The sequence below is a fragment of the Oncorhynchus gorbuscha genome, linkage group LG09, assembly GCF_021184085.1.
Source record: "Oncorhynchus gorbuscha isolate QuinsamMale2020 ecotype Even-year linkage group LG09, OgorEven_v1.0, whole genome shotgun sequence".
Taxonomy (NCBI): Eukaryota; Metazoa; Chordata; class Actinopteri; order Salmoniformes; family Salmonidae; genus Oncorhynchus; species Oncorhynchus gorbuscha.
This window is the reverse complement of record NC_060181.1, coordinates 68,462,801-68,490,080: the sequence shown is the minus strand read 5'-3', so window position 1 is coordinate 68,490,080 and position 27,280 is coordinate 68,462,801. Positions and strand designations below refer to the sequence as shown.

The 27,280-nt window shown below is 44.8% G+C and overlaps 1 protein-coding gene across 2 annotated transcripts in view; it reads right to left on the bottom strand.

Moving 5' to 3' along the window:
- LOC124043997 overlaps nucleotides 1-27,280 on the bottom strand; it is a 73,809-nt gene that overhangs the window by 12,485 nt on the left and 34,044 nt on the right. For both annotated transcript variants that reach the window (XM_046363237.1, XM_046363236.1), the window contains exons 2-3: nucleotides 14,698-14,869; nucleotides 8,914-10,823 (exon numbers count right to left, since the gene is read on the bottom strand). In XM_046363237.1, coding sequence (XP_046219193.1) covers nucleotides 8,914-10,793 — 1,880 coding nt within the window. In that variant the 5' untranslated portion in view covers nucleotides 10,794-10,823; nucleotides 14,698-14,869. The remainder of the gene's footprint in view (nucleotides 1-8,913; nucleotides 10,824-14,697; nucleotides 14,870-27,280) is intronic.

Genomic DNA, 27,280 nt, shown 5'->3' with positions numbered 1-27,280 from the left:
GAGTTGTGCCAGCCTGCCAGAACCACCCCTTTTGAGCAAAAGGTGTAAATGCTGGGTTACGAATTAACACAGCGTTCCAGAAAAAGTGTGAAGTAAAGTATCTTCGAAAGTGAATTTAAGTAGGACCATCCTGTTACTCTGCTCAAATCATAGTATTACGCTACTCTCATCACCCCAGTTGGGAACCATCAATACAGATGGCTAGCCTATCTTCAAATAAGCATCTTCAATAGCGAATGGAAGAAAAATACATTCTGTAGTTCTGTTCAACACTACACGACAAGTCACCGCATACCGGACAACTACGAAGAAGGACAACAGTAGAGGAGTTGTTGGAACCATTTCGGACAATCAGTGTCTTACAAGCGTGCCGCGAAAAGGCCCAACCCACTTTCCAAGACTGCCCCGTTCACTGAGAGATCCCCGGCAAACCCAGGCATTTCACGTAATTAAATTCATGATTTCTTTCTCAAAGTGGGCGGAGGTTCGTGTGTAAAGTATATGGTTATTGTAGGTGAGAGTAGTTTCTGAATCTGCCAATGTTAAGTGTCTCTGTCCCTCGCTCCCTCTTCATCTCTTCTTAACAAGTATCCATGTTGTTGTCATTCCGCTAGGGGACCTGTTTTCAGCCAGTCAATAACCGGTGCAGAGTATGTATGTTTATCTTGTGTTTCCATTTAATTAGCCAGTAAATAAATAATTAAACCAATTTGTGTAGTACTGAATCATAAATAAGGCTCTGGTTTTTGCAGATACAAGGAGATTACAACTATTCAGAATGGTGATATGATACGAGGTTATGATTAATAAGTTGACTGTTTATAGATGTGATAGCTAAAGACCTTTTAGAGTTTAATTCGGGAGATGGTAACTCTTTCAAAGAACCTGCTCTCGTGGTGCCCCAGATCCTAATGAGTTCATTGTTACATGATTAATTTAAATCGGGTGACAATCAAACATAGTTAATTGCATAAATAACAGTCTTCAGATTAATGTTAAAGTCAAGTCACAACAGAATATTCCAGACCGGTATTTTAAACAATATGACAAATTAACAAAATACTTTTTGTGGGAAAAGAAAAAACCCAGGATTAATATGAAGAAGGTGTGCTCACCAAGGGATGTAAGGAGGCTTGGCTTTACCATATGATCAATTGTACAATTTATCATTTGAAATGGCTAAATTTGCGAAGCATTGGGGCAAAAGGGATGCTAGCTTGGATTGGAAAAAAATAGAGTTTGAACTAAGTTATATTTTCACCTCTATTGATACTCTGTCACCTAGTCTTACAGGGAGAGGTTTGTTGAAACTCCCAACCCAATTTTGTTACACTCAAAAGAGGTGTGGAGAACAGTACACAAGATATGTGGAATATCACATCTAAAACAAGGATACTCATCATTGTAGCACAATCCTAGGCTTACAGATAGGAAAGAAGTCTGTGTACTGGAAACAGTGGCTAATGAAAGGAATTCATACTATAGCTGATCTGTACAGTGAAGATGTTTTAATGTCATACTCAGATTTGGTACAAAAATATGATGTCAGAGACAAGGGACATTTCTGGAAATAATTACAATTGAGAGAATGTTTGTTAACCGGCTATCAACAACATCCAGGAAAGAACCCAATAGCTGAGTATTTGGAATTACCCAAACATAAAGCAGCCATTTTTTCCTCAATATTTAGTCATCTGCAGAGCAAAGACTGTAAAAACCTCAATATGGCAAATTGACCCTAAGTTGGAAATTGAGGATGATACCTGGTTGAAGATCTTGTCCAGCTCAGGGAGGAACATAAGGGAAGCCAGGGGAATACGTACTCAATATAAGATACTACATATGTTTTACTGGACCCCAACAAGGCTTCATAAGATGTGGCTGACCAACAGTTCTTTGTATTGGAAATGCCAAAAATACACTGGGACATTTTTACACGCAATATGGGAATGTACATTAGTGCTACCTTTCTGGAAGGATGTTTTGAAATAGCTGGAGGAATGGTTGGGGTTAACAATTCCAGTTTCACTGAGAATATGTCTCTTAGGCGATAGAACAGAGTTACCTAATGTAACAAAGGAGGAATTTGCACTGATCACTGTTGGTATGGTTACAGCAGCTAGAGTAAGGTTCATGACAGTCCTATTCTGAAACAGTGGATAGAATCAATGTTGGAGGTCGCATCTTATGAACAAATACTTGCTAGGATCACTGGTAGAAACAATTCTAGAAGCTGGATGCGTTTTACTTGTCATGTTTCTAAGACTGGGAGGTGATTACTTATGCTTGTGAACCCATTTAGTTCACTATTGTAGCTTGCGAGATACTGTTTGACTGTGTGCTATGTTGGAGGATATGTCTGGATGTCATGCTCAATGATTTTATGCTTTACAATGTTTTTTTTACTTGTTTGTTTGTTTGTGGAAAAAAAGAAGAAAAAAAAAACATTGAAAAAAAGTCAATTTATGCGTGATCCAAAAATGTGGTTGAAGGCTTCGTATGGAGGGTGTGATGCAATTGTGGAGCCTCTGGAGGCACGCAGAGGCCAAATCAAGCTCTGTACCGCATCACGGTGTGCCTCTCAAATGCTGTAACAATGCGGAGGGCTCCGTATAGCTCCACAATGACATGATTGGTTTACGGTAGGTGGGGGTGGTACATCCTATATAAACACAAACTCACTTCCTTGACAACTTCCTTCACAACAGCTCTGCTCTGCTTAGCGCAATAAGTATGAAAGCCCTGACGTCTGAGGAGGCTGCATCGCAGTTAAAACTGTACGGCCACTTCAGACTTCAGATTGACCACACAGAGCCTTTAATATGCACTCCTCCGGCGTGCAGGCAAAATAGATCATGCTGCAGGCAGGATAGAGAAAAAAATACATGTTTAGAACTGGTAATTGATCGTATGGTGCAAGAATGAATGCAGTTAATTGATTATTGAATGTTATGACGGACATAGCTTTGAAGAGCCAAAACATACACAACCTCTGTTCAGCAAACTCGAACTCGAGAACGAACCGTTTGGGGTACTGCAGTTCGCGATTGATATTGTGCTTATCAATTAACCTCACCGGCGTGAAGCAATGCATTCCGCCAGGAGACGTTCACAATCTAGTCCGGTTGCAGCCACAACTAGACCTTGTTTCAAATGTACCAATAAATCATTGTCTTTGTATGCCTCGTAATGAACAAATGTACATTGTTTAAATCACTCTTTTACAAGTCTCAGTTACAAATAACAGCTCCAATAAGCCCCTTAAAGCCAATGTATGCTTGATCTGGAATGGAGTCGGAGGCTCTGTATGGAAGGGGTGACACAATTGCCGAGCATCCGGAGGCATTAAGAGGTCAAAATGAGCTCCGTACTTTGAACATGCAGCAGACATTACTGTCTCAAATGAAAGAAATGAGTTGAAGGATTCGTTCTTTTGACTGAACGAGTTGAAAAGATCAGAGTCAGTAAAAAGAGCCGAACTTCCCATCAGTAACACACAGCGACTCATGCAAGCACACACGCACCAGCTGGCCTACACACTAGCAACACTCACTAGCATTTGCTAAAGTTTTGAAGTCTTTAAAATGCAACAAAGCAAACTCTTTATCTCCAGACGATGCAGGTGCCATGGGTATAAAATGAAAAATTAATATGGCCCTTCTTTAGGGATGTGTCCCAAATGGCACCCTATTCCCTATATAGAACATTATTCCCATATGGCTCTGGTCAAAAATAGTGCACTATGTAGGGCAAGGGGTCCCCAATTACATTCAACATAGTTACAAATAATTTGTACAGTGCAAACTGACCTCAAGAAGGTATATATGCCACTCTGTTTATGTGTGAAAATTTGTGAGAACAGATTCCTAAATTAAAATCACTCTTGAGATGATTTCCTGGCGATTTTACAGTCCAATAAAATCACCTGCGGGCTGAATTTGGCATGCGGGCCGCCTATTAGGGAACCCTGATGTAGGGAATATTGCCAGAAAGAGGCAATAAAACCAGAGGCTGGTGCGTATCCTTTCTTCCAGCTGGAATAACTTTCATTAAAACCTTTCCTTCCAACTATTACCTGTCAGCCTGTAGATGATTCATGTGGGGTAATAACCTGAAACGTAATTTATTAGCTCATGGACTGTGTATGATATATCACCTCTCTCTGCCTGCGGTACACTGTGCTATTGAAATGAGTATATAGTCGCTCCAGCCATATCATGTTTGTTCATAAGGAATCCATACTGTATATTCTAAACATGGATGGTGACTCTGTAATCTCTCTGTTAATGTCTTTGTGAGGAAAATGTGAGGAAAAAAACAACACACCACAACCTAACCTGTGTATTTGTCATGAGGAGAGAGCGAGAGCAACCACATCTTAATGCACACTAAGCACACCCAAGAGCACTGTTCTAGAACATCCTACCATTAATAGATTCCTGCTCCACCATCCCATCAGGTGTAAACTCCAGTATTGTAATTGCCTGGTGAAAAACCCACCAGACTAGCCACAGTTCGATAGCCATCGTGATCGTAAGTCTGCATGGGACACAGACGAGCGCAAACACAAGACTTGTTTAATGGAGCTGAGGGAAACAGAGTCGTTAAGACTAGACCCTTGGGGTGCACGCATAACAATAGAAAATGATTCATTTTGAATAACCAACTTTATACTATTACAATATTCACAAAGATCACGGATATGTAACAGAAGTCATATTAAAACCCATTAAGAATACATTTTGTGTTAGAATATGAACATACTGTATATTAGTAAAATTTCCTACATACATGTATTAATACACTTGGTAAAAGCTACCTGATCAATTCTAGGAATTCCTAGCATGGGGATGAAAAACGAATAAACCTCCCTCGGTCCCTTGTCCTCTGGTCCCTCTGTCCCATGTCCAACATGTGTAAGGAGTGTAGTATTTGAATGTACAGTACGTCACATAGCTTTCCTATCTGGTGAACACACCACCTATATAATATATCTTCTGTGGTATCATGCAGTTCAGTCCGCAGTCTGTATCATCCATCATCACCTCTATAGTACTCTCTGAGAGAGGTGAAGGACACAGTGATATCTATGGGTGGGAACATGCACAGAGGAGAACCCTGACTTTGACTGTCAGGGAGACAGCCATTTGTGACATGAGAGAGAGAGAGAGAAGAATACAAGGCTATCCATTTCTCTCATGGTCACCACTGACACGTACAGTCCTATAACTCTTCTCTAGTCCACTGCATCTTGTCCTGAGACATGGTTGTAGAATCCTAACTGGTTATTGACAAAATATGTAATTTAAACCATTTTTGTCAATAACCAGTAATGTAAAGCAGGCTTTACGTCTCTCCTTGATTTGCCAAACCACACCAGACTGAAGTCTGTGGGCTAAAATATTGGCCTTATGTAGGCTGCCAACATTGGGCCAATGAGCCTTTGCTCATCGGCTCCACGTTGGCCCCCAAGGCATTTGCCCAGGGTGGCCAGCCCATATCTGGTGAAGGCAACACTCACTTTGTCTGAAATATACCCATCTTTTCCCAGCAAACATGCCCACATTGGCACGATGGGAGACCAATGTGCGCTAAAATATTGGCCCCATGTAGGCTGCCCACATTGGGACGATGCCCTTTTTCTATTTAATATGAATTAATTTAATACATTTATTACAGTTTAATTCAATGCATGAATTGCATTATTTTCAAGTCTTAAAGGGAACATGATAGAGTGTATCAGAAAGACAACAAAGTTGTTACTATCACACAGTGGGGAGAACAAGTTTTTGATACACTGCCGATTTTGCAGATTTTCCTACTTACAAAGCATGTAGAGGTCTGTAATGTTTATCATATGTACACTTAAACTATGAGAGACAGAATCTAAAACAAAAATCCAAAAAATCACATTGTATGACTTTTAAGTAATTCATTTGTATTTTATTGCATGACATAAGTATTTGATCACCAACCAACCAGTAAGAATTACGGCTCTCACAGACCTGTTAGTTTTTCTTTAAGAAGCCCTCCTGTTCTCCACTCATTACCTGTATTAACTGCACCTGTTTGAACTCGTTACCTGTATAAAAGACACCTGTCCACACACTCAATGAAACAGACTCCAACCTCTCCACAATGGCCAAGACCAGAGAGCTGTGTAAGGACATCAGGGTTAAATTGTAGACCTGCACAAGGCTGGGATGGGCTACAGGACAATAGGCAAGCAGCTTGGTGAGAAGGCAACAACTGTTGGTGCAATTATTAGAAAATGGAAGAAGTTCAAGATGACGGTCAATCACCCTCAGTCTGGGGCTCCATGCAAGATCTCACCTCGTGGGGCATCAATGATCATGAGGAAGGTGAGGGATCAGCCCAGAACTACACGGCATGACCTGGTCAATGACCTGAAGAGAGCTGGGACCACAGTCTCAAAGAAAACCGTTAGTAACACACTACGCCGTCATGGATTAAAATCCTGCAGCGCACGCAAGGTCCTCCTGCTCAAGCCAGTGCATGTCCAGGCCCGTCTGAAATTTGCCAATGACCATCTGGATGATCCAGAGGAGGAATGGGAGAAGGTCATGTGGTCAGATGAGATTAAAATAGAGCTTTTTGGACTAAACTCCACTTGCCGTGTTTGGAGGAAGAAGAAGAATGAATACAACCCCAAGAACACCATACCAACCGTGAAGCATGGAGGTGGGATCATTATTCTTTGGGGATGCTTTTCTGCAAAGGGGACAGGACGACTGCACCGTATTGAGGGGAGGATGGATGGGGCCATATATCGCGAGATCTTGGCCAACAACCTCCTTCCCTCAGTAAGAGCATTGAAAATGGGTTGTGGCTGGGTCTTCCAGCATTACAACGACTCGAAACACACAGCCAGGGCTACTAAGGAGTGGCTCCGTAAGAAGCATCTCAAGGTCCTGGAGTGGCCTAGCCAGTCTCCAGACCTGAACCCAATAGAAAATCTTTGGAGGGGGCTGAAAGTCCGTATTGCCCAGCGACAGCCCCGAAACCTGAAGGATCTGGAGAAGGTCTGTATGGAGGAGTGGACCAAAATATCTGCTGCAGTGTGTGCAAACCTGGTCAAGAACTACAGGAAACGTATGATCACTGTAATTGCAAACAAAGGTTTCTGTACCAAATATTAAGTTCTGCTTATCTAATGTATCAAATACTTTTGTCATGCAATAAAATGCAAATTAATGACTTAAAAATCATACAATGTGATTTTCTGGATTTTTGTTTTAGATTCCATCTCTCACAGTTGAAGTGTACCTATGATAAAAATGACAGACCTCTACACGCTTTGTAAGTAGGAAAACCTGCAAAATCGGCAGTGTATCAAATACTTGTTCTCCCCACTGTATATGTATACTGAGCAAAAATATAAACGCAACATGTAAAGTGTTGGTTTCATGAGCTGAAATAAAAGATCCCAGAAATGTTTCAAATGCACAAAAAGCATATTTCTCTCCAATTTTGTGCACAAATTTGTTTACATCCCTGTAAGTGAGCATTTCTCCTTTGCCATGATAATCCATCCACCTGACACGTGTGGCATATCAGGAAGCTGATTAAACAGCATGATCATTACACAGATGCACCTTTGTGCTGGGGACAAAACGCCACTGTAAAATGTGCAGTTTGGTGACACAACACAATACCACAGTCTAAAGTTTTGAGGGGGCGTGCAATTGGCATGCTGACTGTAGGAATGTCCACCATAGCTGTTGCCAGATCATTTAATGTTAATTTCTCTATCATAAGCCGCCTCCAACATCGTTCTAGAGAATTTGGCTGTACATCCAACCGGCATCATAACCACTGACCACATGTAACCACGCCAGCCCAGGGCCTCTACATCTGGCTTCTTCACCTGTGGGATTGTCTGAGACCAGCCACCCAGACAGCTGGTGATACTGAGGATTCTTCCTGTCTGTAATAATGCTCTTTTGTGGGGAAAACTTATTCTGATTGACTGGGCCTTGCTTCCCAGTGGGTGGGCTTATGTCCTCCCTGGCCCACCCATGGCTTCACCATTGCCCAGTCATGTGAAATCCATAGATTAGGGCCTAATGAATTTATTTCAATTGACTGATTTCCTTATATGAACTGTAACTCAGTAAAATCATTGAAATTGTTGCATGGTGCGTTAATATTTCTGTTCAGTATATTTTTTACAAGAGAAAATGTTACGTTTCTCACATATCACATGCACTTATTTAAGTATTTTTAAAGACTTTATCATTGGCAGTGTACAAGCTAAAGAAAAATTGGGCATCACACAACAGAACACTTAAACAGAGCAAACTGAGTAACGGTTGCACAAAAAGAACTGTGTGCATTCCACGCTCCCAACTATTCTAATGAGCCCCCGCCTCTAGCTGGGCTTGGTGTGGGCTAGCCCCTGTTGGGATGGTGTGGGATGGCCCGTGTTGGGCTGGTGTGGGCTAGCCTGTGTTGGGCTCTGATGTGGGCTTGTTGTGGGCTAACCCGTGCCCACCTTGCCCACCGAATACCCACATGGGCCAATGGGGTCATGTTTGCTGGGACCCATGAGATTCAATTTAGCCATCAAAGAGCTTTACAAGATTTCAAAACAAGCTTTTTGTCAAGAGTATGTTCATCTTAAATGAAGGCTACACAGATTGACAAACTACTACATAAATTGATTTTCTAGTTAATCCTTTCTTTACATGGCTACGGTACAATATTGCATTTAATTTAGAATTGTACCTTTCATCTGAGTATGCATATAACTTCCACAAAGTAGGGCAAGATAACGAGTCAAACTGAGATAGATAAACAGCTCAGAGCAATGTACAATCTGGTGTAATACTGAAGCCCATTGATGATCGTGTTGATCATGACAACTACCCCTAACTCTACCTTCTTACTAACCTCTTCTTGATGAGGTCCAGGGCTGATCCGATAAAGCCATCCTTCATCTTGTAGATCTTGGCTCCGTAGCTGGAGAGATCAGTCCTGTCCAGGAGCAGGGCTGGGCAGCAGCTGGAGGGACCCTCAGCACTCTCCCTGCGTGGAGGAGGGAAGGGGACTAAGGAGGCCCCCGGCACACTGATCTCCACACTGGGGCTGCTGACTTGGGCCTGGGCATGGTCCATGGTCCCCTCCCCCTGCGTCTGACTGGAGGGCTGGAGGGGAGAGCGGGGAGTAGGGCCGGTACATATAGCCATGGTAGAGACTGTGGTCTGAATACTGGTTGTTGGCTGGGGAGTGGGTCCGGTAAAGATGAGAGTGGCTGAGTTAGTAGCACTGGCTGTGGGAGCTGGCGTAACCACCATCACCCTCTCCTCTGCTCTTAAGTCTGGATGACAGGGTGGTGGAGCCCCAGGGGAGCTGTCACTCTGCCTGGCCTCTCCACTGCTTGTCCCCTCACAGCTCCCCATCTCTCCACTGCCTATCCTCTCACTGCTCTCCCTCTCCTCCTCCATCAGTCCCACAGTGGGAGACTGAGAGTCTCTCCTTCCCAATAGAGCTGTCTGAGTCTTACAGTCTCTGCCTGTCCCTGGGGTCTGACTGCCAGTACCAGGCTCTGGCTGTTGGTCTATTGAAGCTGTTACTGTAGTGACATTACCCTGGCTCTCTGTCTGTCCACCCTCTCCCTCTCTCTGCCTCATTCTCTTAAACTCCTCAAAGGTGGGGATGTGCAGGCGGCCCATGGGGGGTTTCTTGCGTTCGGCTATTATCTCTGCACAACTCCCAGCGACAGAGATGGACTCTGTGGTGTAGGACTTGGTCATGTCCGGGGTCTGAGGGGTCTCAGAGGAGGCGTGGAGGGTCAGGTTTGGGGTGCTGTTCTGCCGGCGGAGCTGTATGCGTCTCAGAACCTCTTTCTTGATTTCCTCCGGGCTGGTGATGCGCCGGACACACAGGGGTTTCCCAACGTACCCCTGGTAGGGCGATGAGTCCCTCTCTGAGCACCCCCCCAGGATGGGAGTGGTACTGCCTGGGGTTATCTGCGGTCGAAGAGGCTTTAGGGGTTCTGCCGCTGCCCGGGCACTCTGGAGGCGGAGCTTCTCCCTTAACCCCTTCCTGGCGGTGGTGGTAGCGTTCACCCCCCAGTCATCCACGCCGGGGAACAGCCACTGGGGGAAGAGGGGCAGCTCCTTCCTCCCCAGACCTCCCCCCAGACGAGCATTGGGGTAGAAGGCAAGGGTCTCAGGTCTGTAGCCTTGGGGCCCTGTCCCCACCGGGGGCCCATCGTACCAGTGGCTGGTGGCAGTGCAGCGGAAGATGAACTCACTGTCCATGCTGCCCCTGTGGGGGGCACTATAGGGGGTGGAGTAGAGGCCTGGTTCAGACACAGAATTACTCCAGTTCAGGTTCTCCATGCTGCGGTAGAGTCTAGTCCCGCTGTCTGGGTTAATGTTCACACAGGGCCCTGCGTGGTCCGGCTCCAGGCCTAACCCTGACCCTAACCCCAGCCCAGAGTCAGGCCCCCTGGGTGGGTGCTGCACACTGTTAGTGGAGCAGTAATGAAGGCCAAGATTAGTCAACAGGGCACTGCTGTTACACCGGGGCATGACGGGGCACTGGCCTGGGTAAGGAGGGTAGGGAGGTACACTGTGGCCTCTGAAGCCAGAAAGGGGTTGGGGAAGGGGCAGGTCGGTGAGGCTGAGGCAGGGCTCCAGGTCCATGGTGAGACCAGCGGTGCAGGTGTAGCCCGCAGGGCCGTGGCCGGGGGAGCAGCCCGCTGAGGGGTAATCACATGGCGGAGGGGCCTTCACGTCCGGCATGGCTGCAGTATGAGCCACCATACTGCAGAGAGAGGCTCTGGGAAACTGGCCCTAAAGGACAGAGAGGAGACACAGGAGAATGAGCAAGGAGAGGCACGGATGCACGCACATACATACGCATGCATGCACACACACGCACACATGCACACACGCACGCACACACGCACACACACACACACACGCACGCACGCACGCACGCACACTGCCACAGTGCAGCTATACATGAGCTGTTCTAACACATTTCAGGAATTTCATTTGAAGGACAGACACTGAGGATTGTGGATATAATCCTTGAAATAGCAAATACATTCCACACTGTACATACAGCAAATGTTATGAATGAGATAAAAAATTATTTTCCAAAACATTTTGAGCTTCTGTGAAATGAGCTTCTGTGAAATGTTGATCAGTGTTGTGTTCGAGACCACCTATAGGGAGACCGATTCAAGACCAAGACCGGAGCAAATCGAGTCCGAGTCAAGACCAAGACCGGGAGGGGGTGAGACCGAGTCAAGACCAAGACCGGGAGGGGGTGAGACCGAGTCAAGACCAAGACCGGGAAGGGGTGAGACCGAGTCAAGACCAAGACTGGAGCAAATCGAGTCCGAGTCAAGACCAAGACCGGGAGGGGTTGAGACCGAGTCGAGACCAAGACCGGGAGGGGGTGAGACCGAGTCAAGACCAAGACCGGGAGGGGGTGAGACCGAGTCAAGACTAAGACCGGGAGGGGGTGAGACCGAGTCAAGACCAAGACCGGGGGGTGAGACCGAGTCAAGACCAAGACCGGGAGGGGGTGAGACCGAGTCAAGACCAAGACTGGAGCAAATCGAGTCCGAGTCAAGACCAAGACCGGGAGGGGGTGAGACCGAGTCGAGACCAAGACCGGGAGGGGGTGAGACCGAGTCAAGACCAAGACCGGGAGGGGGTGAGACCGAGTCAAGACCAAGACTGGAGCAAATCGAGTCCGAGTCAAGACCAAGACCGGGAGGGGGTGAGACCGAGTCAAGACCAAGACCGGGAGGGGGTGAGACCGAGTCAAGACCAAGACTGGGAGGGGATGAGACCGATTCAAGACCAAGACCGGGAGGGGTGAGACCGAGTCAAGACCAAGAACGGGAGGGGGTGAGACCGAGTCAAGACCAAGACCGGGAGGGGTGAGACCGTGTCAAGACCAAGACCGGGAGGGGGTGAGACCAAGTCAAGACCAAGACCGGGAGGGGGTGAGACCGAGTCAAGACCAAGACCGGGAGGGGGTGAGACCGAGTCAAGACCAAGACTGGGAGGGGGTGAGACCGAGTCAAGACCAAGACTGGAGCAAATCGAGTCCGAGTCAAGACCAAGACCGGGAAGGGGTGAGACCGAGTCAAGACCAAGACCGGGAGGGGGTGAGACCGTGTCAAGATCAAGACCGGGGGGGAGACCAAGTCAAGACCAAGACTGGGAGGGGGTGAGACCGAGTCAAGACCAAGACCGGGAGGGGGTGAGACCGAGTCAAGACCAAGACCGGGAGGGGGTGAGACCGAGTCAAGACAAAGACTGGGTGGGGGGTGGGACTGAGTCAAGACCAAGACCGGGAGGGGGTGAGACTGAGTCAAGACAAAGACCGGGAGGGGGGTGAGACTGAGTCAAGACCAAGCCCGGGAGGGGGGTGAGACTGAGTCAAGACAAAGACCGGGAGGGGGGTGAGACTGAGTCAAGACCAAGCCCGGGAGAGGGGTGAGACTGAGTCAAGACCAAGACCAAGACCGAGACCAGAAAAAGTCCAATTCAAGACCACGATTGTAATTGTGTCAAATCGCCATCATAATTAAAGTTCAAAATGTCCAATATTTCTGTTTTGATATTTCAGAACAACATATGGATTCTTTAGACAGTCAGAATGCTGAGGGAAATAGAGAGCCACTCTACTAATGATCCCTAACCCAAACAGGTCTATACTAGAAAACAATACTAAATATGTTACAACTTCCTCCAGTCTCCCCTTACTAATAGTGGAGACTTACTTACTATTTTCCCCACTCTTCCCTACCAGTGAATCAAGGAAATCCGTATGCTCTTACTGAATGGGAGCTGATAATAATGAGTTTTTCACTCCGCTAGTCTCAGCTGCACTAGGGAAGAAATTATGAGTCCTCATTGTCCGAGAACACTCAATCTGTGGTCTGGAGACAGGACTCGAGTACTACAACACTGATGTTGATAGTGTGGTTTTGGCCATGTGGATAACCACTGTCCCCTCCTCCAAACAAGTTCATTGTCCCTGATGCGTGCTTTCTTCCCTTAACTTGAACAATCACGTTCATTTTCGCTCCGCAGCAATGAATAAAAGAAGGGATTTATTTCCCTCTCTCTCTATCCGCTTGGGCCATGATGAAAAAGGAGAGGAGGAAAATAAAACATGAATCTGAACGGACAGTAATAAAGACTGCCACTTTGCAGAGAGGAGCAGTGGATTAGGAGGAGACGAGAGAGAGAGAGAGAGAGAGAGAGAGAGAGAGAGAGAGAGAGAGAGAGAGAGAGAGAGAGAGAGAGAGAGAGAGAGAGAGAGAGAGAGAGAGAGAGAGAGAGAGAGAGAGAGAGAGAGAGAGAGAGAGAGAGAAAGAGAGAGAGAGAGAGAGGAGAAAGAATGAAAGAGAGCAATAGTGCTGCGTAGTGGACTAACTCCTCTCTCTATCGCTGTAATTAGTACAAATTGCATGGCTGGGGGCCAGGACAGGGCCATACATATAGCTAGCTACCTCTCTGTAATCTTCAGCACGAATTAGGGTCAAGAGACAGACAGCACTTAGTTATAAAACAGGGCTGCGTTAGGCAGAATCATCATCCCTCATCCCTCCCTGATGCATAGATGAATGCAATACGATGAGGTTTATTTAGCAATGCACCCCTCCTCTCTTACCAGCTGGCTCTATGGCGCTAGAGAAAAACAATAGCTTAGTTTGATGGTAGATAATAAGTATATTAATATTCTTAACATGCTGGAGGTAAAAGAATGATATTCAGGTTTAATTTAAAACTCCGCTAGGCTGGATTGAATGAGCTGCGTGCCTTGACAAGGGCTCTGGTATTTATCTCTGCATCTAAATGTACGCAGGCAAGTGGATCCTTTCAGCGCTGGAGGTTGTCAATCATTCTTGTGAAAGCCCTTTTTGCCCCGGGTTGTGTTCTCTCGCTTTTCTAAGAAAAAAATGTGAATATACAGACTTAATTTGCATTAAGAGCGTGTGTCTGATAAGCGTGTGAGAGGTGTGTGTGTGTGTGTGTGTGTATGTGTGTGTGTGTGTACATGTGTGGCGTACGTGTGTGTGAGAACCAATGTCTCTGAAGCTTCTCTCCCTTTCTGATTGAATTACAGCTAATCTAAAGGCACACATTGAGGCAGGCTTTATTAGGGCCTCGACTTGCCCTGCTCTCTCTGCTCCTACTGTCACTGCCACTAACCAGGGTGTATTTCATCTCCTCTGACCCCATAGTAAATCAGTCATACTGATCCTCTGTGAGGAGAAGAGGGCCCCAGTTAATAAGAGAGAGGAGCTCGTCCGTAAACAATATGGGAAAGTTTTGTTTTTGCTGGAAGGTGACTTCCTTTCAGTGTTGGTTGAAGTGTGTGTGTGTGTTGAATCACCTAGATGAGTGTGTGTGTGTGTGTGTGTGTGTGTGTGTGTGTGTGTGTGTGTGTGTGTGTGTGTGTGTGTGTGTGTGTGTGTGTGTGTGTGTGTGTGTGTGTGTGTGTGTGTGTGTGTGTGTGTGTGTGTGTGTGTGTGTGTGTGTGTTTGTGTGTGTGTGTGATCACCGAGATGAGTCAGTGTGTGTGTCTAGCTCTCAGGAGGTTACACAACAACCTCAAGCATCATATTCCAGTGAACTATCATGTCGGTAACCTTCTGATCACCACCCGTTAAGCCCAGTAGCAGTCTAAACTTACCCCATTTGAATCCAATCTCGGTGGCCTTGTTCTCCTTCAGTTTAGCCTCCTGGTCATTGGCTCCATCCCAAACACACAGCCTCTTTGGTTTCTTCACAGTCTGTCTTCAGTGAAGAACAACAGTGTGTCTAGTCTAGAGATTACAGCATCCAGATACCCAGACAGTCCTGGCCTGGAGCAAGAAGAGAGAGATACAATTCCATCAATAAGTGGATTCAATAGAGTCAAATAAACAAACCAGCAGAAACAGCTGAAACTAGTATTTCTGTCTTCTATGAGGTAGTGATGGGGGAAAAATATATTGTATCGTATAATTTTGACAATATTGCAGTCTTATTTTTGCGTTCGTTGGCTGTACCTGCACCAAAACTCCAGTATTTTTCCTTCATAGCCTGTTCTCCATCTTCTTTTTCAATAGGAAGCCAATTTGTTTTCAGCAATACTTATAGAATCGTGAGAATCACAATAAACATTGTATCGGCACCTAAGTATCATGATAAAACCATACCGTGAGGTCCCTGGCAATTCCCAGCCCAAGGGGGTGGGGGAGGGAGAGAAATCGAGAGATATCGGGAGATACTTCTAGATGTATTTGATAGTGTAAAAAAAGCCGAGCTGAATGACAACATTACACAACATTTTCCACCATGACAAAACTGCACAAATACAAGACCAACCAGGACAGTCGAAATCACACATCTCATGTCAAACTACACATCTCCTGCCAAACTACACATCTCATGTCAAACTACAGACAACTCTGAAGAACTGAAAAGATCACACAACTATTTCCACAGAAATAGAAGTCAGAAAATATCACAGAAGCACATTCTTACCTAGTTCTAAACTTGCTTTCAGCCTCTAGAATATATTCCTATGTCTTCCATTCCAAAGGACCCTATCCCATCCTCGACACACGCATCTCTGCATCCTCAGTCATCATAGCTACCTTGGAGAGACAGAGCCTAAAAGCAGCACAGTCACCGACGGCACACGTTACTTATTTTAGAAGCCAGCCAGTTTCCATTTGTGACAACCCCCTTGGTAGGTAGTAGGGAGGGTGGAGAATGGAGTAGCAAAGTGCCTAGAACGTAGAATGTGAGGCAGCAGCAGCAGCATCAGAGGAGCTGACACACACACGCACGCACGCACGCACGCACGCACGCACGCACGCACGCACGCACGCACGCACGCACGCACGCACACACACACACACACACACACACACACACACACACACACACACACACACACACACACACACACACACACACACACGAGCTGCAGCCCAGAAGCTTCTTTCATCTATCTTTAAAACCATGGTGGTGCTGCTCACTTCACTTCCTGCTTACCACAACAATATCCTGATCTGACACACATTGCAGCTGTGTGTGTTTGGACAGATGTCATTTGTTACACCCTGATGAAGACAGCTTGGCTGTCGAAACGTTGGTAATTAAATTTTTGCATCTGAGCGGCTCTCTTTTATTTTCAAGTTTTCTACTCCGCTAGCCAGCACCTCGCCTAAATAGGTGTGTGTTTCTTTCTCGTCTGGACAGGTGTCGGAGTCATTTTTATCCAGTATGTCATGTGGGACATCACTGTCAGTGGATACCAGTGCCCCAATGAGTTGACTATAGTGTATTAATTGCTTTTCGTGTGTGTGTGTCTGTTTCTCTGTGTGTTTGTCTGTGTGTATCAGTATCCCATTGAGCATTAACCACTGAGCACTCTTACACATTCTATAATTATGTGATAATAACATGCCAGTTAGTTGTGACACCTCCTCCAGCCGTTCCTATCCAGGGAGAAAGGAAACACACACACACACACACACACACACACACACACACACACACACACACACACACACACACACACACACACACACACACACACACACACACACACACACACACACACACACACACACACACACACACACACACACACACACACACACACACACACACACACACACAGACTCATCTAGGTGATGTGTGCTGAGTCTGTCTCAAATCATCTCCCTGCCTTGGAGGACAACCAAGAAGGAGAAAACCACTTTGGCAGAAATAAAGGCCCAGGAACTGTCTCTCTCTCTCTGTGTGTGTGTGTGTGTGTGTGTGTGTGTGTGTGTGTGTGTGTGTGTGTGTGTGTGTGTGTGTGTGTGTGTGTGTGTGTGTGTGTGTGTGTGTGTGTGTGTGTGTGTGTGTGTGTGTGTGTGTGTGTGTGTGTGTGTGCGTGCGTGTCTGAGTCAGAAAATGCCTGTCTTTGTATGTGCCGTTGTACTAGCGTGTGTGTGTGTGGGTGTGTGTGTGTGTTTGTGTGCTCGCACATGTGCATGTGTATACTCTGCGGGTGGTAAGTGTCTGTCTGTCTAAACATCATGGACCACTATGATGGCCCAGCAGGTGTTTTTAGGCTAATCCTCCATACTGTGTGAGTACTGTGTGAGTGACAGGGAGCACCAGCAAACCCAGCTGGAGAGCAGGGAATGGCCGTCCCTCACTCTGGGACACCATGGGATGGTGCTACTGGTGAAGTGTGGACTGATGTGAAGTGTGGTGATGTGTTCAGTGTTCCCTTCACTGACTTCTCAGTACCAAACTTGGGTGGGATCCGTGGTGGTGTGTGTGCAAGGCAAGCCCTGTACAGTATACAACAGTCTGTGTCATTGGGTGGCATTGAGCCTGAAAACACAGACAAAACCTGGCCAGTTGGAGATTTGAAGGCTCAGCCTCAGTCACTCTGCACTAAGACGAAGTGACTATTCCCTAGACCGTATCCACACACAGGAAAATGTCTTGGTTCTTCCACCACCATGCTATTCTCAACGACTGTGTCATGTGTCACTGCTGCCATAATAACATTGACCTCTGACAACAAAGTTATGGTCAAGACAAGAGTTAGAACGTAGGACAGCTATGTGGGTGGTTAAAAGGTAGAGAGGTAGCTGGACTATGAGACAGGTTTAAACTGTTAGACATGCATTTGTTAATTCAGCAAAATCTCTTATCCAGATTGTCCTACGGTCAGTGAATGCAATATATTGGGCATTGGATAACAGTACAAATACAGGTATCAACTAGGCCAGGAGAGTATCAGCGGGTTTCTGGGTTCTCCTTTCACCTAAGACCTAGACAAGCAGGTTAGGGGAGTTCTTTACTAATTAGTGACCTTAATTCATCAATTAAGTACAAGGGTGAAGCGAAAATCCGCAGACACTTGGCCCTCCGTGGAACAAGTTTGACACGTGATCTAGGCCTATCCACTGGTGTGTCAGCTTTACCATATAGGGTCTTTTCATGTTGTGCTTTACAATAAGCCGAGACCGACGTACGGTGAAGTTGCCATTATACAGGTGCAGTAACATTACAAGGTCACTGGAGCATCAGTAACAGCAGTGTCCTTCAGTAAATTAGGCTAGTAATATACCCAGGCCAGGACTGAAGATTAAAAAAAGGCCAGAACAAGGATCACTGGAGATGCAATGTTGAGGCCCTTTGCTCCACTAGGAATTAACTCACTCAGACCAGGTTCCCTGTGATGACTGATCTGATCTGCTGGCATGTGGCAGACTGGCAGTCAGTCAGACAAGCTCTGATTTAGAGAGCATGTCTGGTCAAGTGGGAACACTCCTGGCAGTAAGCACATTATTAGATGCTCGATATAGTCCTGGGTTCAATCCCTACTTCCACATGTTCTGTTTCCTCCTGATCTGTCTCCTGCCTCTATTTCCATACTGCCTGAATAAGGCTCTAATACTACAAAAGCAGGATGGATTTACATTTAGGATGGATTTACAAAAGCACATGAATTTACATTTTAGCAGACACTCTAATCCAGAGCAAATTACAGGAGCAATTAGGGTTAAATGCATTGCTCAAGGGCACATTGACAGACTTTTCACCTAGTCGTCTCTGGGATCCGAACCAGCAACCTTTTGGTTACAACACTGTTAACCGCTAGGCTACCTGCCTTAGTTTAGAGAGCAAAACAGTGGTCATGTTGGCATTAGATTCTACAACCTGTCTGTCTTGCGGGCTGGGGGAAGGACTCCAGGGGTGACTATTAATCCCAGAGATTACATCTGATCTGGTCATGTAGCGATCCGATAGGCTGGAAGCCTTGGATACCAAGGGCTTATTGATCGACTAGAGATGCTTATCGCCAATATCTTATGTAACACAACTATTCATTCACATGACCCTTCAATGAAATACTGGTCTCACCGAGGGAATCAATCTCCAGATAATTTCACTAAAACAAACCACATGCACTTAATCGTTACTGATGGAATCTAATAATTTCAACACATTATAAACTGGGTGGTTCGAGCTCTGAATGCTGATTGGCTGACAGCCGTGGTATATTACGGGTACGACAAAACATGTATATTTACTGCTCTATGTCACACCCTGATCTGTTTCACCTGTCTTTGTGATCGTCTCCACCCCCCTCCAGGTGTCACCCATCTTGCCCATTATCCCCTGTGTATTTATACCTGTGTTCTCTGATTGTCTGTTGTTCAGTTTGTCAAGCCAACCAGCGTTTTTGTCTCAGCTCCTGCTTTCCCCAGTCTCTCTTTTCTCGTCCTCCTGGTTTTTGACCCTTGCCTGTCCTGAGCCTGTACCCACCCGCCTGACCACTCTGCCTGCCCCTGAGCCTGCCTGCCATCCTGTACCTTTGCCCCACCTCTGGATTACCGACCTCTGCCTAACCTGACCCTGCCTGCAGTCCTGTACCTTTGCCCCTGTTGCTGTAATAAACATTGTTACTTCGGCAAGGTCTGCATCTGGGTCTTACCTTGATACTCTAATTATGTTGGTAACCAGTTTATAATAAAAAAATAAGGCACCTCAGGGCTTTGTGGTATATGGCCAATATACCACGGCTAAGGGCTGTTTCCAGGCACTCCGCGTTGGGTCGTGTATATGAACAGCCCTTGGCCGTGGTATATTGGCTATATGCCACACCTCCTCGGCTCTTATTGCTTAATTTTAGGCATCGCATAGCTGAACTTACACCAATGTGAGCTTGATGTAGGCCTATATATGAATATATATGAAATAACACTAATTGCCCTTGGAAAGGACTGAAATTACACAGGTTTATGGCTGCTTCCTGGCCTCTCTGTTTGTAATACAAGCACACAGGACACAACACCTTCACAGACAATAAGTACACTGAGTATAATGGCTAACTGTATGTAGCTCTGGATAAGAGTGTCTGCTAAAGGACTAACATGTAAACAGGAGAGTCTGAATAAAAAGTCAAACACAGGAGGCTGATATAAGTACAGGCAAAGTGATAAGATGCTGGGATCCTGATGAAGTGGAGTACCTGTCCATCTCCTGTCAGCCCTAGAGCAGAGGAGTGGGGGGAGGAAAGGGTAGACAGAGAGAGAGGGAAGTTGAAAGTAGAGGAGGGGAGGAGAAGAGGTGGATGGGGAGAGAGAGGAGGGAAGGCAAGGGAAGGCACGGGAATGAGAGGAGAGAGAGTGGAGGGGAGAGGAGAGGAGGGAGGGGAAAAGTGGGAGGGAGGAGAGGTTAGAGAGAGAAGTGGTGGGAAGGGGTGAGTGGATCCTGACAAGCCATCCTTACTGTAGGTGCAGACAGATGAACTCTTTAAAGTAGGAGGAGACAGAATACTCAACCAGACGAGAGAGAAAGAGAGCCTGAACGAGAGCAAGATGCCAGGAGACAAAAAAGAAGGCATAACCTCCATTTCAACACCTCTCTCCCCTTTCATCAGTCAGAGAAATGTGGGTTAATAAGAATCATCCCGGGATCAGTAGTCATCAACTCCTACTACAACTCTCTACAGAGTCTCTCCACAGAGCACCACCAGGGTATAGACGACTAGCATAGTAGCGTTCTGGCAACATCAAAGGTCTAACGTGGAAGTCTGGAGTTAATTAGGCAACATGTCCCTGGGATGTGTGTGAACTACAAGGCCATGGAGAGGAGAGGCTGTGTAGAGGGTGTGTAGTTTAGACTCAGAACACAGAGAATACACTCTACGTTCTTAGAACAAAAGGTTCCAAAAGGGTTCTTTGGCTGTCCCCATAGGAGAACCCTTTCTGGTTCCAGGTAGAACCCTCCGTAGAAAGGGTTCTACATGGAACCAAAAAGGGTGTTTACCTGAAACCAAATAGGGTTCTTCAAAGGATTCTCCTATGGGGATAGCCAAGAACCATTTTAGGTTCTAGATAGCACCTTTTCTTCTAAGAGTCTAAGTGTTACCCTTTTCTCATTATTTGTTTATTTAACCTTTATTTAACCTTTATTTAACCTTTATTTAACTAGGCAAGTCAGTTACAATGACAGCCTACCAAAAGGCAAAAGACCTCCTGTGGGGACGGGGGCCTGGTATTAAAAAAAATAAAATACAATATAAATATAGGACAAAACACATCACAACAAGAGGGACACAACACTACATAAAGAGAGAGCGAAGACAACTGTTGAGCTGAGTCAAGCCAAGTCAAGTGCTGTGCTTGTCTGGTTACGAATCCACCCCAGTTGCTTGAACCATGCTGGAAAGGACAATGTGAAAGAAAAATATCTGAGCGAGAACAGTACTGTACGGGTCAGTGTGAAAAGGTTATCTGTTTAGTAGTTCACAGGCCTGTTCGGGAGAATGTAACGTTACAGGACGATCACATACAACTGTATTGTGTAGAACAGACATGATTGTATGATTGATAGAATACATGTCATCTCTATTCTTTAATTCTATCTGCATTGTGCCGAATGTTTCACATCACTGATTACAGCTCAGGTGAAGGCTGGGCATGTCTCTGTTCTGTTCCTGGACGGTGAGTGGGCGGAGGTCATTCATTACCTTCCACTGAATATTTCACCAGTCTGAGTTGTTAACTGGCTCTATGAATAATACAGACAGGGAATGAGGTGATATGTAGGTTACCTTCCAAATTGCACCCTTTTTCTTATATAGTACACTATTTTGGACAAGGGCCCATAGGGCTCTGGTCAAAAGTAGTGCACTATATAGGGAATAGGCTGCAACTGCCATTTGGGCACTCATAGATAGCACAGACACGGCCACCTTTCTTCTTTTGTATGATTTTTTTCCATGAGCACAGAGGAGCCAAATGCAGCTTCGCTTCACTCTATTTATTCAAAGAGACAATGAATAGAGTCTTCAACAGAGAGAGAGAGAGACTGTTCAAAGGAACACACCCAACCCATCCATGCAAATCATGTCCGGGGAAGGCTATCGTAAAAGACTATAAAGATAAGAAGCTGGGATGATGGTTTAAATGAAGGGATGATGAGCAAAGTCAAATATGTCCCAAACTATTTGAGCAATAACTATGTGCTTGTTCTGTGGACCTCTTTATACATTTGCTTGTTGAAACGCACATAGGATGTTTCAATTTGATTGAGTGGAAAATGGCAGGCCTAATGTATTGGCATGTTCTGCAGCGACTGATGGACACATCTTTCTCAGTAACAGTGTTAGGAACCACACACACCTTTCACCTGCTGTTTGTTCGCCGTTCATTCGGCGCGGTGTGTTTAGGTGTCACCCGCCGGGTTAGGTGTCTGACCGCGGACGTTTTCGGCAATTCCTACATGTAGAATTGGATTGCAAATTGCGTTTGGCACTCTGTTCAGAGGTGCTTACTACTCTTGGCCAGCAAACGCTACCGGTGTGTCGGTGCCTTTAGGGTACAAGATGATATAGCTTTGCATTGGTACAATTTACCCCTGGCTGGTTTAGCAATAGTAGTATACTGTACCTGTCAATAGGGTGCTGGTGGCGACGGTGCCACTGTGAAAGTCAAAGAGACAGATAGACAATGTAGGTACCAACCAGAATCAATATGTTTTCCATGTCAACATAGTTCATCGTTATGGTTAATTGAAAGTTCAGAAGCCATATGCTGCGATGGGTCATTCTACAGAAGTGTTGCAAATTGGGGTCTGGGAAAAAAATTCTAATTTGTATCCTATTTATCCAAAACCTTCAGTACACATGTCTTCCAACATATGGTGGGTAGACATACAGTTGAAGTTGGAAGTTTATATACACTTAGGTTGGAGTCATTAAAACTTGTTTTTCAACCACTCAACACATTTCTTGTTAACAAACTATAGTTTTGGCAAGTCGGTTAGGACATCTACTTTGTGCACAACACAAGTAATTTTTCCAACAATTGTTTAGTATATACTCGTTTTAGTATAGACTGTAGATGGGTATAACTCATTTTAGTATAGACTGTAGATGGGTATAACTCATTTTAGTATAGACTGTAGATGGGTATAACTCGTTTTAGTATAGACTGTAGATGGGTATAACTCATTTTAGTATAGACTGTAGATGGGTATAACTCATTTTAGTATAGACTGTAGATGGGTATAACTCGTTTTAGTATAGACCGTAGATGGGTATAACTCATTTTAGTATAGACTGTAGATGGGTATAACTCATTTTAGTATAGACTGTAGATGGGTATAACTCATTTTAGTATAGACTGTAGATGGGTATAACTCATTTTAGTATAGACTGTAGATGGGTATAACTCTAGACTGTAGATGGGTATAACTCATTTTAGTATAGACTGTAGATGGGTATAACTCGTTTTAGTATAGACTGTAGATGGGTATAACTCGTTTTAGTATAGACTGTAGATGGGTATAACTCGTTTTAGTATAGACTGTAGATGGGTATCACTCGTTATAGTATAATATAATAATAATAATAAATATATGCCATTTAGCAGACGCTTTTATCCAAAGCGACTTACAGTCATGTGTGCATACATTCTACGTATGGGTGGTCCCGGGGATCGAACCCACTACCCTGGCGTTACAAGCGCCATGCTCTACCAACTGAGCTACACAGGTATAGCTTGTAGATGGGTACAACTCGTTTTAGTATAGACTGTAGATGGGTATAACTCGTTTTAGTATAGACTGTAGATGGGTATAACTCGTTTTAGTATAGACTGTAGATGGGTATAACTCGTTTTAGTATAGACTGTAGATGGGTATAACTCATTTTAGTATAGACTGTAGATGGGTATAACTCGTTTTAGTATAGACTGTAGATGGGTATAACTCGTTTTAGTATAGACTGTAGATGGGTATAACTCGTTTTAGTATAGACTGTAGATGGGTATAACTCGTTTTAGTATAGACTGTAGATGGGTATAACTCGTTTTAGTATAGACTGTAGATGGGTATAACTCATTTTAGTATAGACTGTAGATGGGTATAACTCGTTTTAGTATAGACTGTAGATGGGTATAACTCGTTTTAGTATAGACTGTAGATGGGTATAACTCGTTTTAGTATAGACTGTAGATGGGTATAACTCGTTTTAGTATAGACTGTAGATGGGTATAACTCGTTTTAGTATAGACTGTGGATGGGTATAACTCATTTTAGTATAGATATTGCCATCAAGTAGAGTAAACTTGAGTACAGTATAGTATAGTAGAGTACAGTAGTATACAGTACAGAGCGCCGTACAGTACAGTACAGTTTAGCACATTATAGATGTCTATGTTTTGGCCAACTAGATGTCAATGCTTGGGATCTTGGAGGGTTGGAGCCCCCTTGCTGGCTATGCATCTCAATACTAGAAAATAGTAAATAAATATCCTACGTTTGGAGACTTAACAGTTTAAAAATATATACATATATATATATATATATATATATATATGTGTGGTACAGCAATTTGCACCACTTCTGTAGAATCACCACATAAAGTAATCACCCAATGATCACAAATGCACTAGAGGTGAGGGTATGATGTAAATAGCAGCCAACCCAATAACAGTGACTGTGTCCCAAATGGCACCCTATTATGTACATAGTGCACTACTTTAGACCAGTGCACTATGGGCCCTGGTCAAAAATGTTGCACTATATAGGGAATTGGATGCCATTTGGAACACATCCAGTATAATAGAGCCAATCAGAGGAGTGGGTATCTGTCACTCCATTCCGGCTCTGGTATTGACTCATGGAGGGTTATAGATCCATCATGGATCTGTCACTACCACCAGTTTCTTTGGACACAGCCCAAAATAAAGCAGTCTCCCAGGGTTGGAAATAGGGGGAACACAGGGAATCTGAGTTCCTAGTTTTTATGGTGAATTGAAGGGCTTTACATTAGTGAGTTCCCAGAGTTACTTTTTTTCCGTTTGCAGACTGCTCCCCCCTCTTACGCAATCAAACAGTCCAGACCTTAATGACATGGTACTGTACAGTAGACTAATAATTGCTAACCACATGTGACAGTGCATAAGCTGATGAATACAGTACAGTCGGCCTGGAGAGAGGCAGGCAGACAGCCCTTAGTGAGATGAAGATGCTACTGTATTGTTAGTAATATAATAATTCCTATCCACATGTGACAGTGCATGATTTGATCTGATCAATAAAGTACAGTAGGCCTGGAGGGAGCATGGCTGCTGTACAGTATATCATGTAACATGAATACCTAGGATAGGATAAGCAATCCCTCTCACCCCCCCCCCCTTTAAGATTTAGATGCACTATTGTAAAGTGACTGTTCTACTGGATGTCATAAGGTGAATGCACCAATTTGTAAGTCGCTCTGGATAAGAGCGTCTGCTAAATGACTTAAATGTAAGTGTAAATGTAATAACCCGATAGTGAGCTGGTTTCCCCATCGGGACTCTGAATGAAAACGAAGCAGCATTCTAATTCTCTTTTAGACTTATGAACCAATGTTGTCCATGCAGACAGCAGTCCTCTCTCTCTTCCATCCCTGAAGGCTGTTCTTCTTCTCCTTCGAACATAATATGAAACCCTGGGCTCTGTCCGCTGCACACCTGGGTTCAAATACTATTTCACAGCGTTTCAAAAGCTTCACCTTTGTTTTATTGTGCTTGCCTGGCAAAATGGACACAATCGAATTGTCACGAAATTATAAACCTGGCCTGTCAGGCATTCCAGACGGGCTTAACCAATCGCTCAAAGTATTTCAACGATTTCGTATAGTGTTCACTTTTTGAACCCAGGTCTGTTCAGCTGCATGGACAGCATGAGGCAAAGATGGTGGTCGCGCTCCCGTCCCCACTTTTGGCATTTCTGTGACAAAGAGCTGCACTATTTTTAAAATGAAGCAAGCTATGCTAGCTCAGTGTTTGTGGCGCTCTGTCAATTAGGCATTTCATTCCTTGTTTATACACAAGAGTATCACAAGAGGTTTCTCTCAATTCAGTGGCTCGTTGTATAAACACAGGACCTGATTGTTGATAACTACCTCAAATCAAATATCTTTCCTGTCTCATTTAAATAATCAGCCCTACAGAAAGGTTTAATGCAATGGATACGAAACAACGTGGGTTCCGACAGCAGACCCCTGTAAAAAAATATAATTTAGAGGTCTGATTACAACTACTTTATATCTAATTGTAGGCTACACACAGTGGCTCCCAAGTCCAGTCCTCGAGTACCCCCAACAGGAACCGGTGTTTGGAATTCATTTGAGCCAGTTTGCTACAGGAGGAAAATAATCCTGCAACTACAGGAAATGTGAAATATTATGTGAATTATAATGTATGGACATTTTTGTAGGGTTTGATACATTTTTCACAAGGGAAAATCAAGTCTGAAATTTCAAAGTGGAAATCACAAACTTCAGAGGCCTTTCTAAACCTAAAATACACTGGATTGCAGGATAGTTCTCCTGCAACAGGGTGATCAAATACGATCCTACATCTGTATGTTTCTTGTTGTTGATAAACTACTTGAAATCAAATATGTATGTTTTCTGTCTCATTTAAATACACCTTATGCCTTTTAGAAATGTACAATGCAATGGAAACAAAACATTGTTGTTTTCCAGGCTGATGGAAACAAAACAACCTGATCTGATCCAGTAGAGTACAGTGTTTGGGTTCAGGTAGAGGTCTCTGTAAGCCCAGGCAGTGTAGTCTAGTAGTGAGGCTTCCTAGCTCGGCTGTCACCTTTACAGTGTTTCCTATTTTTGTTGTTGTTACTGCTGCAGGGGGTAATGACATCAACACCGCCACCACCGCGGCAACGGTAACAATAACAAAAACAATCTAGGGACCTCTGTGAGATGAGTGTGACCTCATTCCTACACGATAAATCTCCTGAGAGAGAGAGAGAGAGAGAGAGAGAGAGAGAGAGAGAGAGAGAGAGAGAGAGAGAGAGAGAGTAGGAGAGAGAGGCTGGGGTAGAGTGATAGAGAGAGAGGTGGAGAGGCAGAGGGGAAGGGGGAAACATAAAAGCTTCGGGGAAAGAATATGTTTTGAGGAAACAGAAAAGGAGGAGGAGGAGCAGGAGAGCGACATGGGAAATGAGATAAGAGGGAAAGCGAGAGAGGTAGAGAGAGAGATACTAACAAATAATGATGGCACATGACTTAAAGACAGTAGGTAGCATGGGAGAGGAAGCATGAAAGAGAGAAAAAGAGAGAGCGATAGAGGGAGAGAGAGAGGGCAGAGAGAGATCGAGAAAGAGAGACAGGGTGAACAGAGAGTGAGATGGAGAGAGCAAGACAGAGACACAGCAAGAGTGTGAGAGAGAGAGATTGAGAGAGACAGGAG